The sequence below is a fragment of the Diceros bicornis genome, chromosome X (assembly GCF_020826845.1).
Source record: "Diceros bicornis minor isolate mBicDic1 chromosome X, mDicBic1.mat.cur, whole genome shotgun sequence".
Classification (NCBI taxonomy): domain Eukaryota; kingdom Metazoa; phylum Chordata; class Mammalia; order Perissodactyla; family Rhinocerotidae; genus Diceros; species Diceros bicornis.
In genome coordinates this window covers 99685965-99707281 of record NC_080781.1, presented here as the reverse complement: position 1 = coordinate 99707281, position 21317 = coordinate 99685965, and the positions used below count along the sequence as shown (strand labels likewise).

At 38.9% G+C, this 21317-nt stretch overlaps 1 protein-coding gene across 3 annotated transcripts in view; it reads left to right on the top strand.

Moving 5' to 3' along the window:
* Nucleotides 1–21317, top strand: part of MORC4 (MORC family CW-type zinc finger 4) — a 42608-nt gene that overhangs the window by 19752 nt on the left and 1539 nt on the right. For 2 of the 3 annotated variants that reach the window (XM_058536452.1, XM_058536453.1), the window contains exons 9-15: nt 1057–1157; nt 5020–5118; nt 7898–8026; nt 9832–9900; nt 10314–10365; nt 11742–11917; nt 20355–21048. In XM_058536452.1, the coding sequence (XP_058392435.1) occupies nt 1057–1157; nt 5020–5118; nt 7898–8026; nt 9832–9900; nt 10314–10365; nt 11742–11917; nt 20355–21048 (1320 nt within the window). The remainder of the gene's footprint in view (nt 1–1056; nt 1158–5019; nt 5119–7897; nt 8027–9831; nt 9901–10313; nt 10366–11741; nt 11918–20354; nt 21049–21317) is intronic. The other variant, XM_058536451.1, reaches the window with a different exon arrangement.

Here is a 21317-nt window from a genome sequence, read left to right as displayed (position 1 = left end):
GACCAGCCCTGAGCTAACATCCAATGCCAATCCTCCTCTTTTTTGCTGAGGAAGACTGGCCCTGGGCTAACATCTGTGCCCATCTTCCTTTACTTTATATGGGACGCTGCCACAGCATGGCTTAACAAGTGGTGTGTCGGTGCGCGCCCCAGATGCGAACCGGCGAACCCTGGGCCGCTGCAGTGGAGCGCGCGCACTTAACCACTTGCACCACCGGGCCAGCCCCATCATCTTTAATGTTTTAATGACAATTTAAAGTAGTAATAGCCACAAGTATCCCATTTGTTCCTATTTTACAAATAAGATTGCTAAAGCACAAAGAATGATAAACGACTTTATATTAGACAGTAGGACAAAGTTATATTAGATCCAGGATAGCTAGTTTTCAGCCTTTGTTGCTTTTTCTTATTTTATCATCTTTATACTACTCATGTCTGTGTGTCAGTCTAATTACACCTTGACTCAGTTCCTTCCATTAAAGAATAAAAAAAAGATTTTAAATCCAAAAATCTCTTGTATCAACTTGTAATTAATAATCACTGTAAGTCTGACTCTCTTTAGTAGTTGTTTGGCAGCCTACATATATACAACTTGTTTATTTTAGTAGAGTGTAATGATTACATAGCATTCTTAAATTTGTTTTCAGATGAACTTTTATTTCAGTTCCCTAGAACAGTAGTATATAACCTTGATTTTTTAGCAGTGTCATTCTTTGTTCAAATGAAATCTTATGGCAATCCCAGAATATAAAACAGATGAAAGTGGAGGTAGTGTGGGTGAAGTAGAGATGGCCGTTAATCCCTGGAAAATCCTAGGGAATCTATGGATCATAGTTTGCAAATCTCTGCCCTGGCAGAAAATCTCTGCCAGAGGTTCTAGTTTAATGTAATACTTGCAGTCTATTGAAGTACATTCTGAGTGTTTCTCTAGATCTTGCTGGCCTTTCCTTGCCCATGAACATTATGTAACCTTTCTATTATTGTTTGGAATCAAAAGGAAATGCCTCTAGGCAGTCAGCAGTAATGTAAGTGTTGAAATTAATATTTTTCTTCTAAGCCAACTCATGGAGAAGGTGTGGGAGTAATTGGAGTCATTGAGTGCAATTTCTTAAAACCTGCCTACAACAAGCAAGACTTTGAGTACACCAAAGAGTACCGGTGAGTCACTCTCAACCTGAGATGTTTCTGATAGTTTGTTTGGATATGATTCTATTCTCTGAATCTTCTAAAATCATCTCGAAAAACCAACCAGGTAAGTTAACTGAGAATTCCTTAAATCTATTTTCTAAGATTAGAGATAAAATGATGTGATTTTTAAATTAAAGCCTATTGACACATGATATATAGAGCCTAGCTGAGACAAACCTTACCTTTAAAAATTATGGAAAGAGCATAGGAGTCATTTAGTAAAATACTTCTGGTGAAACAAAGAGCCTTGGAATTTATCTTAATGAAAAGAGATGAGTGAATCTGAAGATATTGAATATGTTGGGAGAAAACAGAAGCAGTTTGAAGTTTGTTTCAAAAGATTTTCTTTAAGCCAGTGAACAGACTGAGAGGAAAGTCTTGGAGCAGCAGGAAAGATATATGTGTTTTTATGGAATCATCTAGACTTAATAGATAAGACCAGTAAAGAATCAGAAAGGAACTTGACATTGAAGCTGAACCAGCAAGGATATTTTTAGGAGACAAAGAAAGGAATTGTTTTTTTTGCTGAGGAAAATTGGCCCTGAGCTAACATCCGTGCCCATCTTCCTCCACTTTATATGAGACGCCACCACAGCATGGCTTGACAAGCAGTGCGTCGGTGCGCGCCCGGGATCCGAACTGGCAAACCCCGGGCCGCCAAAGCGGAGTGTGCACACTTAACAGCTTGCACCACCAGGCTGGCCCCAGAAAGGAATTGTTAAAGCCAGGATATAATAGTTTGTTTTAAAACTTTTGGGGAGGGATGGATCATTCATTCCTTGTTTCATCAAGCATTATGAGGTATCTCCTATGTGCCAAGTACTAGGGACGTAAGAATGAAAGATAAGAATCCTCAATGCCTGTGAACAAATAAGATGAGATGTATGCAGATAAGAAACTTAAATACCTATAAAATAATTGCATTAATGGGGGATATATGCAAAATTGGAAGAACTTTTAAATATGCCTAAAGGAGTCAAGGAAAGCTTCACAAAGAAGATTATATTTGAACTTAAACTTCAAGGAAAAATTGGAGTTTGCTAGGTGGACACATAGGGGGAGGACATTCTAAGCGGAGGGAAGTATATGCAAAGGCATGAAAAGGGCAAGGGGTGTTACGGGAATATGAAGAAGGAAGGTATGAGATCATTTGGTGTCATTTTCCTTGAAGTCTCAGTAGCAAATTTTTTCTTAGAGTGGGGGAAAAGTAATTCCCCAAATCTCTTTTGTTTTTGTGCACAAAACTGTAATAAAATTAGTTAAATGTCGTACCTTAATTGATCTGAAACCATACGAATTTTAGGTTTAGTGCTTGACAAAGAGACAACTATTTGGATGGCAACCCCAAATTAATTTCAGGGTAATTGGTCGCTAGGGCTACTCAGTGGTTATGGTAACTATCTGCTCTCAGTTTAAGTAAAATTGTCTTTTAAGTAGGAGTCTGGCCTGTAATCTTTGACTAGGACTTGACTCTTAAGAGTGGAATTTAGAAATGATATCAATTTGACAAAAGTCTCAAAGCCAAATCATTCTGTTTCTCTTGAGTGAAAGGAATAGTGATTTTCTGGTGATTAACCAAATAAAGATTTGTGAAATCCAAATGTTACATATTAAAAATTACTTAACATCTTATATCATTTTTGCCACACACCCCCATCTACCTTTTAAATTTTAGAGGTGTTAGACCCTTGGTTTGTGATGTTTAGTTTCAGTATGATGAGTTGAAGGTGATTGCAGAGGATCCAAATAGAGATATTCCATAGACAATAGGTTTATTCAGTTAAACATATAGGATTTCTGGCTTCTGTAGCTTAATATCTGCTACACATTTTATTATAAACAGAAAACTAGTATACTGTCCTGCATACAGGGTCTTTTGAGGATAATAAATTTGCATAACTCATCCCAATTCTGGCATCGTTTTCGTTTTTTACTCTATTTTATATAAAATGAAAAGATGTTTAGTTAAAAAATAAGGGAATTTGAGAGGGGGATTAGAGAAGGTTTTCTGTGATCACAAACTCATCCTAAGTGTCTTAGAGACATCAGAACTGCAAATGCTAAAAGATACATACTGCTGGAATGTCTACAAATAAATCATCTGTAATATCACGTTTAATAGTTGTGGATATCAGATTTCAGCTGCAGCTATCAGGGCTCAAACTTACAACATTTTTACATTGAAATTCAGCTTAAGAAATGCAATCAACGCCTACTAACTGAGCACCACACTGTGCATGGCACAGTGGTTAGGCTTTGTGGATTTTTCCAGAGGAATTCAATACATGGTTGCTGTCTTTGAGGAGCTAACAGTCTATTTGTAATAATATATTGTCACATACATGAAACAACTTAGAGAGCAATAAAATGGCTGTTTGAGCAATCAAAACATAAGTGGTATGGTATAGGAAAAATGCCTTCATAGAATAGATAGGAAAGGTTTCAGGTAGAAGGTATGACTTAAGATTTGCCTTAAAGGATACAGGATTTAGAAAAGTGAGGTAAGGGAATTCTATATAGCTTTTTCTTTTTTTAATTTATTTTTTTTGTGAGGAAGACCAGCCCCGAGCTAACATCCATGGCAGTCCTCCTTCTTTTGCTGAAGAAGACGGGCCCTGAGCCAACATCCACCGCCAATCCTCCTCCCCCTTTTTTTCCCTTTTTCTCCCCAAAGCCCCAGTAGACAGCTGCATGCCATAGTTGCACATCCTTCTAGCCGCTGCACGTGGGATGCCACCCCAGCATGGCTGGACAAGCAGAGCGTCGGCGTGCGCCCGGGATCCAAACCCGGGCCTACAGCAGCAGAGCACGCGCACCCAACCGCCAAGCCACGGGGCCAGCCCCTATGGCTTATAGAATTAAATTGGAATTAGGCGTTAGAAATTGACAGTTTTTTTTTTTTTTTTAAAGATTTTATTTATTTTATTTTTTCCCCCCAAAGCCCCAGTAGATAGTTGTATGTCATAGCTGCACATCCTTCTAGTTGCTGCATGTGGGACTCAGCCTCAGGATGGACGGAGAAGTGGTGCCTCGATGCGCACCCGGGATCCGAACCCGGGCCACCAGCATCGCAGCGCGCGCACTTAACCACCAAGCCACAGGGCCGGCCAGAAATTGACAGTTTTTAAAAGTAAAATTCAGATTTTGACTTATACACATGACATTTTTTGGCCCTGGGTCTACTGTTATTCATTTGGGAAGAAAGAGAAAGGAGAAAGAACAAGAGCCAGAACTGGGGTACAGCCTACACTAACAGCTGTGTAGTAGAAGGTTGGTGGGGACTTTGTTGTCCATTGGTACTATGACTTCCGGGGGTCAGCATTTGGATGAAGAGGAACTATGTAGACATTTTTAAGTTAATATTTGGTTGATTTGTGATAGATATGATGCACCATTTGATTCTGTGTCTTTCAACTTGGTCCCAAATTGTTTACCTGTGGTCATCTGACAATCGAATAACTCCCTGTCAACTCTTCAATATTTGACTCTGATTTAATCCTCTCAATTTAGTTCACGGTCATTGTCTCTAATGTTAACTCCCCTCCCCATGATTCTAAAAGCCCTGAAAATTTGGAGAACACAGTACTTTTTAGGACTTTGACCATTTTACCTTTTCAGCCAAAGTGACTATTCAACATTATGACTTTGTAATTTTGACATGTAATTTGCAAAGGCGGTGTATTCCCATTCTAGTTTCTGAAAGTGTAGGTGTTCAGACCTATGCTGAATATTTTAAATTGTTGGCTTCTATGAGGTGGGACCATCTCAAAGATCACAAAATTGTTCAACAAATCCTCAACATTGATGTACTTCTTTTTACTTTTTCTTTCAGGTTGACAATAAATGCTCTGGCCCAGAAGCTCAATGCTTATTGGAAAGAAAAGACATCCCAAGAGAATTTTGAGATCTCAGCAGTAGCCAGGTCAATACCGTGAGTAGTAAATAGAGAATATAAAAGTATTAGGGGTAGTGTTCATAGAGCAAATGGAAAGAACAAGGGTAAGATGGTGCTTCTCCCATAGGGAAGTTTTACTAAAAATAGAAAATCACAGGTACTAATTTCATCATTCCATAGACCTCTTCATTCTGGTTTAACACTTGTGTGGTTTGGATCATAAATATGAAGAGTTTAGTACTCTCAGTTTATCCTACAGGCAGTGTGATATAGTGGAAGATGATGGCCATTTAAATCAGACACTCCTGGGTTGAAAATCTGGATCTGCTTCTTAATAGTTGGGTGAGCTTGGGTAAGTAAGTCACTTCACCTCTCTGAGTATATTAAATTAGATGACATAACATTTTTAGCACAGTGCCTAGCATATAGTAGGTATTTAGAAATGTTAGCAAACTTCCCTTCTCTTTATTCCTAGTGAACATTGTTGGAACTGTACCAAGGAATTTGAGAGTAGAAGTAGAGAACTCAGCATCTCAGAAAAAAGGTAGACTTTATTGAATCTAAGACAGGGAATTACACTCAAAACTGTGGATCAGGATGAAATGCCTCAGTAAGCCAGGAAAGGAGCATAATACAGAGGATAGAAGGTATGACAACACATACACAGTCAGTTACACCACCATCAAGACAAAGATTAGAGTGTTAAAGGTTCATTTGGGGTAGGCAGCTGGGTTTTTTTAATGGCAATCATCAGACACATGTACGATATAAAATTTTGTTTTAACTACTGTATGAATATCACTATCTTATTCTAAAGATCTCTGCTCCTGTCCAACCTCCATGGTTTTCAAAGAAATGCAAATTAAGATGAGATGCCATTTTTTTGCCTTTCAAATAAGTGATGATTAATGCAGTGAAACAGATGTTAATATATTGCTGAAGTGTGTGTCTGCATATCATACAACCTTTCTGGACGTAGAATTGTAATAATGATTATTATTTATTGAGTACTTATATGCCAGGTACTGGTCTGAGTTCTTTACATGTATTTACATTTATTTAATCTTCACAACAACCCTCTGAGGTAGAGGGTATTATTACTTCTTTACAGATGTAGAGACTGATACACTGAGAGCTTAAGTAACTTGCTCAAGATTACACAAGTAGAGAGTGGTAGATCCAAGGTTCAAATATAGGCCATCAGGCCCCAAACCCAAGTTCTTTAACACAACACTCTTCTGGAGGGATGCAATGAAGGGAACATGGTATAGCCTCTTCAACTACTTTTATTCCAAGCACAAGCTAAAAGCCTCTCCTGTCTCCCTGGATGGAAGGATCTACCATAGTATGCATGTAACCTGAGGCAGAGAGATGCTGTCTCTAATGCTTGTCCCCGAGAGAGTAATATTGGCATGCTTCTGCAAGAGACTATTCTGTGCATAAGCATGTAAAGCCAAAGCTAATATGACCTTTCCTCTCCCCTCCCACTACCACCGAAATTGCTTTTCGCTGGCTCTGGCTCTAAATAAAACAGTGGCTGTATGGAAATATATAGACACCAGAGGTCAGACCTGAGCTTAGAGCTTAGAGGTTGCAAGGCTAGAGCACCCTGGAACTAGGAGCTAGGAAACTATATATCTAAATTTGTACGAGTTCTCTTTGTTAAATAGTTTTAAACAAGAAGAAGACATTGTATTTGAGTGGTAGAATTATAAGTGCCTTTTATTTTCTTTTTTATATCTGTCTGTTTTTTCCAGTTGTTCTATAATGAGTTTATATTACTTTTATAACTGGAAAAAAGCAATATTTAAAAAGATAAGAAAAATATTGAACTAAGACAAAAAAGAAACACACCACTTTATTGAAATCCCTAGTATAAGAGCAGTATAAATGTAACATCCACAAAACCCGCCCTAGGCTAAATTACATGTTTTTCAAATTGGCCCTAGGTGCCCCTCTACCCTCTTTCTGTGTCTTTTCTCTAGCCTTCCCTCTTCCCACTCCAGTCTACCTTTCACACCTTAGATGCTGACTACTTCTATTATATATGGACTACCTCCTTTCACAGAGAAACAAATTCACTGTAAGGTATAGGAGACTGAGTTACGCTTCCTGGGGGAGATGGGAATGAATATGTGTTTTAAGAGTAGAGCTCTGGAAAAAATTTTTCTTAATAATTTAGCCCAATTATTGGACTGGAGCCACCATCTCTAGTTATGAAATTTAATCAAATTTATATTACTTTTTAAGATTAACTTTGGGAATACCAACCTAATACAATTTTGATTGAAGTATAAGCAAAGACTTTTTGAAAGGAATAAAAAGGACAAGGGAGTCTGTAGGGAAAGGGGAGGGCGTTTTGATGACGATGCTTCGGTGACTCCCACAAATGCATTTCAAACCTGTCACGGAATTGCATAGAACCAAATAAAATGATCCTATGGATTTTATTTCTTGGGAATATTGTAATATATATAAAATCCTTTCCTAGTTAATAAATTTTAGAGTTAAAATTGTCCTCTTGTTTGCTTAGAACAAGAGATTACAGGATAAATATTATTGACCTCTATAAATAATGGTAGCCCACTATGTTAATACTTGTTACTATTTTTCATATCCATGTCTGGTGATGTTCTATTATTATTTTATCTTTGAAGTTCAAGATATATACATTTTGGACACCTAGACTATAATAATTCTAACACATTTCATGTGTAAAATTATGTTCTTTCACCTTTATGGCATGCTTTTCTAATGTAACACAGAGCACAGAGCTAGAACATACACAGTCATACTTCTGTTTTCCTTCATTCAGGAAGATTCCTGACCAGACATGGGTACAGTGTGATGAGTGTCTTAAATGGAGGAAGCTTCCTGGCAAGGTTGATCCATCCACATTACCTGCAAGATGGTTTTGTTATTATAATTCCCATCCAAAGTACAGGTAAGATTAAGACTCAGTATTATGCCAGAGATAACTCCTGATTTGTCTCCATATTCTAAAACACTTTTCATCTCAAGTCCACACTCTTCAGCCTGGCATTCAAACCCCTGTGCTAACTGGTCTCACCCTACCTACCCAATCGTATTTTTCATTGTACTTTAACACAAACCCTATGCTTTAGCCAGGCCCGTGGCTTCACTATTGCCTACACGTGCCATGCTTATTCCCTCCTTCATGGCTTGGTAGTGTCATTCCGCTTGCTTACAGTAACTTTCTGCATTCCATCTGCCTATCCAAATCATATCCATCTGGGAAGCTTAAGCATTTTTTGTGGTACTTCTCCTGTTGACAATAGTTGACAGTGATGTTACTCCGGCTTCCTGTGGTATTTAATTCTTAACATTTGTTCACATACTGTTTTTTATTTTTTGCATATTTTTCGTATGTATTTACTTTGGCTTTTCAAGAGATTATAAACTATTTGAGAACAAGGGCTTTACAATTCAGGTTGAGCTGATGGTTTTCTTCATGTGCTTTCTGTCCCTGAATCTGTTGTAGTACCTATTGTACATTCAATGCTATTTGTTTACGTGTTTGTCTTCCTAATGCACCATATGTTCCTTGTAGCATGTAACATCTACATAGTGCCTGGCATATCCAGGGGCATTCATTTCAACTTAACAAATGTTTTTGATTTAGTAGTCACAAAGGTCATAATAATAACTCAGTTTGCTTCAATTTGGCTGACTTAATTTTTTTGCAGGATAAATGCTGATAGAAAAAAGGTACTAAAACAGAGTATGCTTTTTAGAAAAAAATGTTTAAAATGGAGGAAATTAAATAACTGAAGTCTAGGTCTATAATGAGTAAGCATTCCCCCATAATCTCCAGATATGCCTAAACACTTCTCCATGGAGAGTAACTGGGATTGTGGGATTAGAATATGGGACTGAGTGCTTAGAAGTCTCATTTTTGAATCCTGTATCTCCTGTCAGTTTACACTTAGTCTGGGAGACATAGCCTTCCAGGACACTTGCCCGTTTATAGAATGGGTGTAACGTAGTGTTTCCAATTATTATTAATTTTTGCTTATTTGTTTCTAGGATTACTTTTGACCGTTGAATACATTTTCTAGTACTCCTTTCAGTTTTTACTCCTAAAATTCTCTTCCTTATGCTTTACGTATAGCAAATGTCTTTTCATTTATAGAATTCTCCTTTTTCTCCTCTTCACTAGTCTCTGTTCTGTTCTTTTTATGATGTAAGCTCCTAGTTCCTTATTGCTGCTCTCTGTCATAGCCTCTTATTTTCTTCTTCAGGCATCACCACCTAGTTTAGGGATTCTCATGCTTCTAGACATCCCCTTGAAAATTACTTTCTTAGTAGATGAGAGGCAAAAGACTTAGGTTCTAGTCTCAGCAATATTCTCTTTGTATGGTCTCTCAAACAAGACCTTTGTATGGTCTCAAGACAAACAAGTCTCTCTTGTGCTTGAACTTCACTGTGTAAAAATAGAGATCATGCTTTGTGCTGCCCACCATAATATGAATTTTGTAGCTGTTAAGTATTTTGAATGTCTTGGGAGAAAGGTGATATATGAACCAAAAATAATTATATGATGGTATGCCTTGAAATAAGAATTGCTACATGTTAACCTGCACCCAGGTTTTGTAATGTGAGTGGAATCTGAATTCTGTAATGTTAGAGGGTTGTTACCCTGCCTTATCATAGTTATGAGGAAAGTAAAGGTTAAAAGTGAAGGGCATATTTGGTTTCCAAAAAAACGATTTCTTCTCTATACTGCAGGAGATGCTCCGTTCCAGAGGAACAAGAACTCATTGATGAAGACCTGTACTTGAGCAAAGCTAAGAAACAGTTGAGTATACCTGAGGTGGTGTTTTGTATCATACAGTAAAGGAGCCTGACCCTTCCTAATAGGATAGGGGAGTTTTGAGAAAAGAGATGATTTTTTCTGTTTGTTTTTAATAATTTCCCTTCTCACCTCTCTGTTCTTCCAATTCTTTATTCCTTCTAATCATCTCCTGAATGTCTCAACTAATGATTGTCTTTAGTCTGTCTTCCTCCCTCCCCACCCCCTCTCTTTTGACGGAGCATTTGAAATCTCTCTTTAGTAGCAGAGTTCAGGAAGGAACCCTTAGTTACTCAATGAGGCTCACACTATTTCTAATTTGGAAGGAACATTATAACCTAAATCTATAATTGGTATAATCCATTTCAGACTGAGAAATTTCATGAGTAAACTAAATAGCACTTTTATCTTCTCTTAGAGATCAAACTGTTGAGAAGAAGAAGGTGCCAATGGAAAATGAGAACCACCAGGTGAGAGACAGTCTGCCTTCTTCCTTTTCTCACACAAAATTTTCCCCAACAGAGGACAGAGGTTGAAGGAAGCAGCAATCTTGAAAGCTGCATAGAAATAATGACCCATTTGTTCTGGTGGTCTTTTTTTCATTGGATCTTTTGAGTTTGCTTTTATCTGCTGTTACTGATATTCAGATCACCAAAACCAGAAAAGTCAAATATATATTTCCCAGATTTGTGTTCAGTACTGATTCTGGACAGTGTGAATGTCACATTCGGTGTCACAGAATATTCAGGGTTATGTTCCATCCTTATACAGACTGCTCCTGTTGAGTGTCTAGCTTTCCTTAGTCTTCTTTCTTCCGGGATTCAGGGGTGATTCCTTTCTCCTTCCTCTTGGGAAGAAGGGGTGGTTCTTTGTGCCCCTCCCCCATCCCTGCTTTCAGGCTGGCTGGCTTTATAAAGACTCTGCTGTTTTGAATTTTCAGGAGCACTGTCTCTCGGACATGGTTGCCCAGCTCCGGACGCTGAAGGGTGCAATAAGGTTGGCAGTCCTTTCAGGGACACTCCTTTCCTGACAGCCACCATAGCACCCATATATCTTCCCCACCCAACCTTGCCTTTCTGCATGATTTTCCTCTTGACCTTCTTTCCCAGAGATATCTGCTAGTCGCATGTTAGATTCACCTTCCACCCACTCAATCAGGGTAGGTCAGACTGGTGAGGATAGAGGCAATTTAATATTAATTCTTCTGACATCCCACCAAGACCCAGGTATATGAATAAACAGGTTTCATACCCTAATGTCTTAGCTTAATAGTCTGATCTAGAGATTGGGAGATTTCCTGGGACTGCCCTGTCCTCATTCAGTTTACCTTCCCTTTATATTCCTTCACCTTCATCATTTATACTATCTTCATAGGCTGGCTCTCCCACAAGATCCCAGATGCATGTCTGTGTGTGTGTGCACTATGAATATATGTTAGTCTCTCGCATGCATTTCTCCAAAACCAGCACAGACACTTGCTGCAATGCTTATTCCCTCTACCCCTGTCCTGATCACAGATCTCAGAAGAGTGAAAACCCAGCCTTAAACTGGGTCACCAGAGAGAATTAGACAGTGATTGAGGGGCCTGGGTGTATGTTGTGAGTGGGATGACTCTAGGAGCCAATAAGTGAGTTGGGGAAGTCTGTTGGTGTCCAGCCCATAAGGTTATAGCTGAACGTGCCTGGGTTCAGTGTTCTAGTGTACATTACTGCGCGCTGTTTGTTTTGTGTAGGAACAGTTTCTTTTTGTTTGGCAAGTATTTTTTCCTAGCATCAGAAGGATTGACTCAACCTTTGGTATTTAGTTTGAAATTGGGATTTTCATGAATCATTTCTTTTTTTTCTAGGTATTCACTAATCCACTGAAGATCCCTACTATTCAAGATATGGATGAATTGAATAATAAGACAATTGAATATGAGGGAATTGATAGCCCTAGCCAGCTTCCATCTGTTGGAGAAGAAAGCAAAACACCTTCTCTTCAACTTAAGCCTCTGGATTCCAGTGTTTTTCAGTTTTCCAGGTGGGTAACATAGTCTTTCTTCAATAGTAATCCTCAGGGTCTGTTTTCCTGTCAAGTAAGTTGGTATGGTTTTCATGTTTATGTTTTTCTTAAGGCCTAGCATGGAATTCACAAGGAGAAACACCATTTGGGGTTGATATAATTGTGTGTTGCATGTACCCCCAATTTTTCAGCATTACAACTGCTATGTCGAGTCTCTCTGTCTATCTGTCTGTCTATCTATCTATCTATATTTTTTTTTTTACTTTTTTGAGGTGATCATCTGATGAATGCTCTTTTATATATTATGTATTCACATTATGTTGGAAATTGTGTAAGTGAGATAACGGACATGAAAACTCTTTGAAAAGCATAATGTGCTATACAAATGTAAGGTGATGTTACATTGATAAGCACTATTTCTTTTTTTAAGTTTAGGAATATTGAAGTCCTGTGGGGCCCCATAGGCCTAGCACATATTGGTCACATATAAAAATAACTATTAGAAGTTTGTGTCATTAGGTAAGCCTTCTAGTTCATTGTTTCCTGGAGTAAATTATTAGTATAAGTTTAGTCTTGGGCTTTACTTGTTCATCTTCTAGCACCTCATCAATATTATTTTGTTAGTCCATATAACACGAAGGAGCATACCTTTTCTTTTTCTGAAACATCAGGAGTATTTGAAGCACTGAAAGATGTGACTGCCCCTATACTGCCATGAGACTGGAACTCAGGACTCCTATTTATGATTCGCTTTCTCCTCTTTACTATGCTTCTCACTTCTGGCAGGGCCAAGCCATAGGGCAGGTTCGGAGTTGCTCTCTAATAGTAGAAATTTCAGCAGTCATCAGTAATGTGACTATCACATAGTGGGTTGTGAACTTTTCCTTGACCCTTTTCAGTTTGGATATCTTCTTAACATATTGTAGGATAGAAGTAATGGGTAAATACCTTACATAATAGGGTAAAAATGACTCCTGGTATTTTTCTACCAATGTTACTGATTCTTTTTCCTGTTTCTTGCTTCTTAGGTGGGTCTTTTCAGCTTGTAATCTAGACAAACATCTCTGCATGTATGCAAGTCCCCTATTCAGTGCTTCTTCCACAATTAAGCCCTGTAGATATTGGAAGAACCCCATGACCCCCTGAATGTGAACAAAAAGTCTCAAGAGGAAGTAAGCTATTAGGAGCAAAACTAATAAAACTAAAGGAATTAAATGAGAACCTGTATGAAAGCATCTAGAACAGTGCCTTGGAAGATAGTAGGTACTCAATAACTAATGGTTGAATCTGAGTCATATAGAAGGAGCAATTTCTAAGACTGAACTATGCAGCAAAGGGGTAAGAAATATAGTCTAGTTAGTCTCAGGGGCTTGAGCATAATTCTGATGTTCCCATCCATAGTTTTTCCAACTCCCATTGTGGTTGAGAAGGGCATACAATAAAGTGCTGTGTGTTTTTGAAGCACGTTGTTACCCCTCTACCTTGACCTCCTTGAGATGGTCATGTATCAGAATTGCCACTAGAATATCAAGGTATCATTGCTCTTGAAGGCTATCCTTTCCCTGCTGGGACTACTTCTCCTTTTTCTTCAGTGTTTCTTTTGTTATTCGTTAGTGGGTTTTGGTAACCTGAATGAGATTACAAATGCTAACCTTTGTATGTGTGTATTTTATGAGTGCAGTATGACAGTATATCCATTGGGTGGCATACTTCATCAGTCTTTATTGAGATTTCTGTATGAGTCATTATGGAACTGCTATATCCAGAGTTTTGGCTATAGAGGACAAGTAAAATACTTTGTTCATGTGTAGTTTTAATTTGAGAATAATATTATTTGGGTAGAGATACATGGTAATTGATGCTGCTAATGTCATACATTTTATGTAAGGTCAGTAAATGATGATTATGTCATTTCAAGCTACAGGTGTAGGGGGATTCAGATTGATTGGAATGAGTCTGCCTTTTTATAGGGGAAAATGAAAGTGCTCAAGAGTTTAGTAAAATATACAGGATTTTCTGGTAAAACGATGTTAATGGAATAATAGGTTTAGTCAAGAGTTTCAAAGATCTCCTTTGTTATTATCAAACCCTGAAGCTGATAAGGGTCCTAGGGTCATGTCGTACAGCTCTCTAACTCTAGATGAAACAAAGCCTACACTATCCAAAAGAGTTTTTAAAAGTTCTAGTGGAGTAGATTATATGACCCAGCAGGGGCTCCAGAGGTGTCACTGGAAACAGCTTTGTGAGTCTCACAAATCTAGCAAGGGGAGAGGAGGACTTGCAATAAAGAAGAGGTTTAGCCAGTATGTAAACGGGCATATCCTTTTAGGGGAAGACAGCTTATTCTTTTAAAGGAAATGATCCCTTTCTGTTCATTCTACATATATTTGAGTGCTTACTGGATGAAAGGCAGTGTTCTAGGGCAGTGATGGAATCAAAGATGAAGGAGCCTTATGGTAGTCAAGGTTATATATGTAAGTATCCCCAGTACATGCTAGGTTTCATATGAGTGGTACAAACTAAGGTCGAACGTAGCCGTAAGCATATCAACAAAAGCAAGAATTAGTGGCTGTAATTTATTTAGATATTTAGGGAGCCTTTGAGTAACTTATATATCAAAGGCTAATTAGTGCATGTTTTGAAAGGATAACCAAAAAAAAAAAAAGAAATCCAATTACACCGTAATGGTGGAAGGAGAGGAGGAGAACCATTCTAATGTGTTCGAAGGAATATTTGAAACAACAAACACAAGACAAAAATAGAAGAACAATTTTGCAAATGAATAAGATTGACTCAGGCGCCAGTATTAACATTTTAAAATATGATCTTTGAGAGAGACTTCCAGAATGGAGAAATGAGGAGCACGATGGACTCTTTTTACCAGCAAATAACCATTTAACTGGAAAATATTATTAAACAAAACAAAACAGTCATTCCAAGTTCCTGGAAATTGTCCTAGGGGCATATAGCAAATGGAGAACATTTGTTCAAGAAAATCTATTAAATCTCAGAAAGAACGGCAAGAGTCTTTGGCATTTAGCCTGCTCCCATCCCCCTCCAAGCTATATTTTATGAAAACGACTCAGGGAGCTCTAATCCAGGTAAGTGTGGTCAAGAAGTTGGGGGGCTCCCTCTTCCCCTAGCTCCCAGTCTAGAACTTTGGTTTCACCTGGGAGGAACAGGCCTCTGACATTTATCATCTCCTCCAGGTCTGTCTTGCAGAAGCTCTATTCCAGGCAGAACCAAGAGGACTGGGTCTCTTGTCTCCCATCCATGTTTCACTTTGCCCACCCAGCCGCCACTCAGAGGGTGGAAGCCCTCACCTAGGGACAGCATACCGACAATACTGGACCCCTCTTGCTCCAGCCCCAGCTTACTTATAGGGCAGAGGTTAGTGCCAGAAGGAGCAAGCCAAAAACCATCCCAGCATCCATTCATAAAGAAAAGATTTCACTCTTGGAGAAGTGAGCCACTGTCCCTGCCCCCAGCTCTTGCACAGTGGGACAGAGGTTCTGCTTAGGGAGAGAGGCAGGCCTTAAAGATGAAGAACTCGTTAGCTGTACCTGAAGGTACTGACTTTATGTGGAACAGATCAGGGAGAATTCCAGAATTGTCAAAAATGATGAAAATCTTGGTGGAGAACAATTAAGAGGGTACTTATAACCCAATGATACAAGTTACAACAAGCAAAATGGCTGAGCAATCAGAAGTTTGGTAACAGAGAGAACCAAGGTAAAAGACAGTCAAGAAGTGCTCTCCTGGGATCACAGTCAACCCTGGGTGTTAGGAAGGCAGTGCACAAGCACAAGGCTGCACTCACTCAGCATCAGTCAGACCAGGACATAAGGTGAACTTGAAAGCAGTCCCCAAGCCTCACACAGATCAAACAACAAAGGGCAGGAGGCTCACTGGCGCTAGGGTCTTAAGCACAACCTCTAACCAACCACTGGCTGAACAATAAGCTAGTCTGACCCAGGGGCAACTCATAGGAAGCCAGGCTTAAAAATAAGATCACACATATCCCTGGTAGTCTGGAAGACTAGGTGCATGTTCAAGGCTGTGCCCTCTCAGGTAATTGGAGAGGAAAAAATCCAAGCTGCTACTACCTGGCTGAATGGGGCAGCAACATAAATTCCTTGAACTGTGATAGCAGCCTCCAAGCCACACATCCAGTGGTAAAAGATAAAACTCTAACTGGCTAAGGGGGCCTAAGTACAACTTTTGACCTATGCTGACCCAGAGCTAACTCCTAGATTGCCAGGTAAAAGATAAAAGTCAAGAAGAAATCTGAGGCAGAACATCAGAGACTGCATATTTTGGGGGAAATAGATTTCATGGAGTCAGTTCAGCCAAGACACTAAACAAGCACCCAAGCAAACAACCACCACCACCACCATTCAGGGAGGTGGGATCGGTGTCCAGAGTTTGCTGTACCATATTATCTAAAATATCCAATTGTCAACAAAATTTATGAGACATTCAAAGAAACAGGAAAGTGTGACCTGTACATAACAAAAAAAAAGAAGCAGGCAATACAAACTGCTCTTGAAGAGACCCAGATGTTGAATTTAGCCAAGACTTCAAAGCAGCCATTATAAATATGTTCAAAGAACTAAAGGAGACCATGTCTCATCAAGTATAGAATATCAATAAAGGGACAGAAATTATTTGAAAAAAGAACCAAATGGAAATTTTGGAGGTGAAAAGCATAATAACTAACAGGAACACGAACATTTCACTAAAGGGACCCAACAGCAAATTAGAGTTGGCAGAAGAAAGAATTGGCAAACTTGAAAATGTATCAATTATAGGTTATGCTATCTGAAGAACAGAGAGGAAAAAAAATGAAGAAAAATGAACAGAGCCTCAGAGATATGTGAGACACCATTAAGTGCACCAACATAGACAAGACAGGAGTACAAGAAGAGAGAGAGGAAAAGGGGTAGAAAAATGATTCAAAGAAATAATACCTGCAAACTTCCCAAATTTGATGAAAAACATTAATCTACACCTCCAAGAAGCTCAACAAACTCAAAATAGGATAAACTCAAAGAAATTCACAGCCCACAGTGAAAATATTATAAAAATATTGAAAGCCAAAGGCAAAGAAAAAATCTTAAAAGCAGAAAGAGAAAAAATATTCAGCGTGTAAAAGAGATGTTCCTTCTCCAACCACAAAGGAATTAAATTAGAAATCAACAACAGAAGGAAATTTGGGAAATTCACAAATATGTGGAAATTAGATACACTCCAAAATAACAAATGAATAAAAGATGAAATCGCAAGGGAAATTAGAGAATATCTTGATAGGATGAAAATGAAAACAAAATATACCTAAACTTATGGAATGAAGTGAAAGAAGTACTCAGAGGGAAAATTATATTTGTGAATGCTTATAGGAAAATTGAAGAAACATCTCAAATCAATAACCTAAACTTCCACCGTAAGACTCAACAAAAAAAAGAGCAAGCTAACCTCACATCAAGGAGAAAGAAGGAAATAACAAAGATCAGAATGGAAATGAAATAGAGAATAGAAAAACAACAGAGAAAATCAGTGAAACCAAAAGTTGACTCTGAAAAGAACAACAAAAATTAATATATTAAACAATTCCATTTATAGCAGCTTCAAAAATAAAATATTCAGGAATAAATTTAACAGAAGTGCAAGCAAGACTTGTATACTAAAAACTACAAAATATTGTTGAACAAGATTTAAGAAGACCTAAATAAATGGCAAGACATTTCATGTTTGTGGATCAAAAGATTTAATGTTGTTAAGATGGCAGTACTCCCCAAATTGAACTACAGATTCAATGCAATCCCTATCAAAATAGCAGCTGGCTTCTCTGCAGACAGACATGGAGGAATATGATAAAAAGAAGAAAGAAAATGAGAAGAAACTGTGTAGTTGGGAAAAAATTCCTGATATGTAAACCCTAAATTAATCTTTACTAAATGAGTGAATGCAGGTCTGGAATAAGAGTTGATTCCTAGAGGGAAGAACCAGACCTTTATTTATAAAACTAATAAGTATTTATAGAACCAATAAGTAAAATCCACTTATTTTTCTCTCATTCACATAATAGTTCCTTTTTGATTCCCTCTTATGTGCAAAATATTGTTCCCTCATCCCCATCCAGCACAGTTAGTTAAGCTCCCTTCTGTCAAGGAGCTTATACTTTAGTAGGGAACCTATGATACACACACACGCACGCACGCACATACACACACATGGGAGAAAGTGATACATATTATAAGAGAATGCTAAAGCACTGTAGGAATTCATGAGTAGCATTTGAGCTGGACTTAGACACGCAGTGTTGGGGAATTCTGTTTGCCTGGTGGTTTTGAAGGGAAGTAGTGAGAGAGAAACCTAGGGCCACATTACATCCCAGCTCTGCCACCTACTAGCTACATGACCTTGAGAAAGTCAGTTAACCTCTCTAGGCTAAGCATCCTCTGTAAAAAATGAAGATAATACCACCTACCTCAGGGTTATTGGGAGAACTGAGTAAGGCCATACACGTAAGCACTTATCATACTGTCTGGCACGGAGTAAGTGTTCAACAGATGTTTCCTATGTTTTGTAATGGAAAAACTTGAATACCAAGTTAAGACATTTGAGCTTTTCTGTTGTGGGGAGCAATAAATAAAAATTTCAAATAGGGGAGTGACATAATCAGAGCAATGCCTTAGGGAAGATTCACTTGGCAGTGAGTGATCTGGAGGTGAGAGAAGGGGAGACTGGAGGAATCCATTGCAGTAGTCCAGAGGAGGTAATGAGAACTTGAACTTGAGTATTGATGGTGGTAGAACTGTAGAAAATGACTGTGAGTTTGGTGGCGTTGTACACAAATAGGAAACATAAGAGAGGGAGCAGGTTTGAAGGTGAAAAGGAAAGGTCAATTTTATCCATACTGAGTGAGATACCAGTGAGACCTTCAGAAGGAAATGTGCGTGACAAGCAGTTGGGAATTCAGTACTGGAGATCAGGGCTCGGGGAAAGACTTGGGAGTTATTGCTTTGAGGTTATAGCCGAGAGGTTGTATGAGATTACCAAAGAAAAGAAATGTAGAGAGAGAAGAGAAGAGAAGAGAATTAAAGACAGAACCCTTAGAGGGGGGAAAAGGAAAAGAAGGCAGGTAATTTGACTTTAATTACCTTTCATAAAACTTTGCTGTTGCTATCTAGCCCTTCCTTCATACCTGCAAACTGATTGTTTTTCTGTCTTCCTCAGTACCACAGCTAAATGGACCACCTGCAGTGGCCCTTACACATGTTTAAAGATGGACACATTTGTTTTTACATAGCCCCTAAATCCTTTTGCTTTCCCCATAAGACTGACACGACAAGATCTATTAAGATGGAAAACCAGTTTTATTTCTGGGTGCACACTAGTTTTCAAGAATATTCAGGGCATTATAAGAATCTAAGGTTTGAGATGTCTTAACAGATGTTCTCATAAATTGCAGAAAAATATAAACAGCCTTGAAATACTGTGAGGTGGCCAATAACTTGCCTGGCACTTTCACGCTGAAAATTTGAAAGTTTATTTTTACCTTGAAATTTCTTGGTTTTCTGCAGAGAGGGCAGAATAGTTATGAGGATAAAAATGGGGGTCCCGTCCTGATGCATGATATAAAATTGCCTATGGATTTCACTGGTGCCAGTTGTTTTGTTAGTTCCTTCAACAGTCCGTGCATAGAGCATCCACAAATGGAAGGTGATTATAGGTCACCATCCTGGAGTTTGCTGAAGAACCGAGGGAGTGCCTGTCTTGACAGAGGAGAATTCTTTTGCCATAAGAGGGAAATGACTTGAACTGGCCAATTCTTTTCTTTGTTTCTCACTAGGGCCCTGTGTTTTAATTAACTTTTACGAGTGACTAATGGGCAATAGCCACAATCCAGTTGACTGGCAAATGAATTGTATGGTGTTCTGTTGTAATATAAAAAAATATGCATGTCTTTGATACCGTACGGTTTTTGTGGTACTTTAAAATTAACGAGCAGGCGTGGTTCTCCTCTACATACTCTGCTAGGCTTTTTACTTTTTATGACCTTTTTTCCCATTCTCATGTTAAGAGGTGTTGCGTGTGTATTTTTTGGTTTTTCTTCCTTTACTTACATTTTGGAAACTTCAAAGTCAGGCTAGTTTCAATCCTATTTTCAGAATTCTTACCAAGGTCAACCTGGTCCTGTTGTATCCAGATACTGACTCTTCCTACCTTTGAAATTCATCTCTCCCTTAAGACCAATTGCTTTCTCAGCAAATTACATGAGTGAAGGAGTTGGGGTTTGGGGATAAAGTTGTATTCCTAACCTGAAGTGATCTGTGGATAACAGCTAGAGTCAGTGTTAATATGGGACATTTGAAAAGGGGCTCCATAGGCTAAGAATATACTTAGCCTGTATTGTGACAGCTTAAAATTTAATATCCTCTTCTTCTTGCAGTAAGTACAAATGGATCCTAGGTGAAGAACCTGTGGAGAAACGAAGAAGGTTCCAGAATGAGATGATAACACCTCCTCTAGATTATTCAATGCCTGGCCCTTACAGGAGGGCAGAGGCAGCTGTTGCCTACCCAGAAGGGGAGAACAGCCATGATAAATCTAGTTCCGAGAGAAGCACACCGCCGTACCTTTCCCCAGAATACCCAGAAGCGAGCAAGAACACCAGTCAGAGCAGGGAGGTTTCAGTTCTGTATTCAGGGGCCCAAGACCAGCACCAGGGGTCCCTCCTCCCTGAAGAATTAGAAGATCAGATGCCAAGATTGGTGGCAGAAGAATCTAACAGAGGCAGCACAAACATAAACAAGGAAGAAGTAAACAAGGGACCTTTTGTAGCTGTTGTCGGTGTTGCAAAGGGTGTTCGAGATTCAGGAGCTCCCATTCAGCTGATCCCCTTTAACAGAGAGGAGCTTGCTGAGAGAAGAAAAGTGGTTGAATCCTGGAACCCAGTGCCTTATTCTTCTGTGGCCTCTGCTGCAGCCCCTGCCGCAGCAGCTGGGGAGAAAGGAAGAGGCTATGAGGAGAGTGGAGGTCGTAATACACCAAAGATGAAGAACCAAAGAGAGCTGGAAGAACTGAAAAGAACCACAGAAAAATTGGAACGGGTTTTGGCTGAAAGGAATTTGTTCCAGCAAAAGGTGAGGGCAACACCTTACCACAGGAATAAGAGATCATTGTAACCAAGGGAACAGAGAGTTGGAGCTCTGATGATTTTGTGTTCTGAGGCCTTTAAACAAAATAAGCCATTGAATTATTCTGTTGTATGTCTCAGATTAAGTGAACCCTAGTGGGCATCCTTCCCATATTTTGGGATTGAAAAGGTCCATAAGTAGAGGAATATGTATGGAGGAATCACAGAGTGAGTGTATTAGAGATAATTTTGGGCACTCTCGTAGCATGTGGGGTC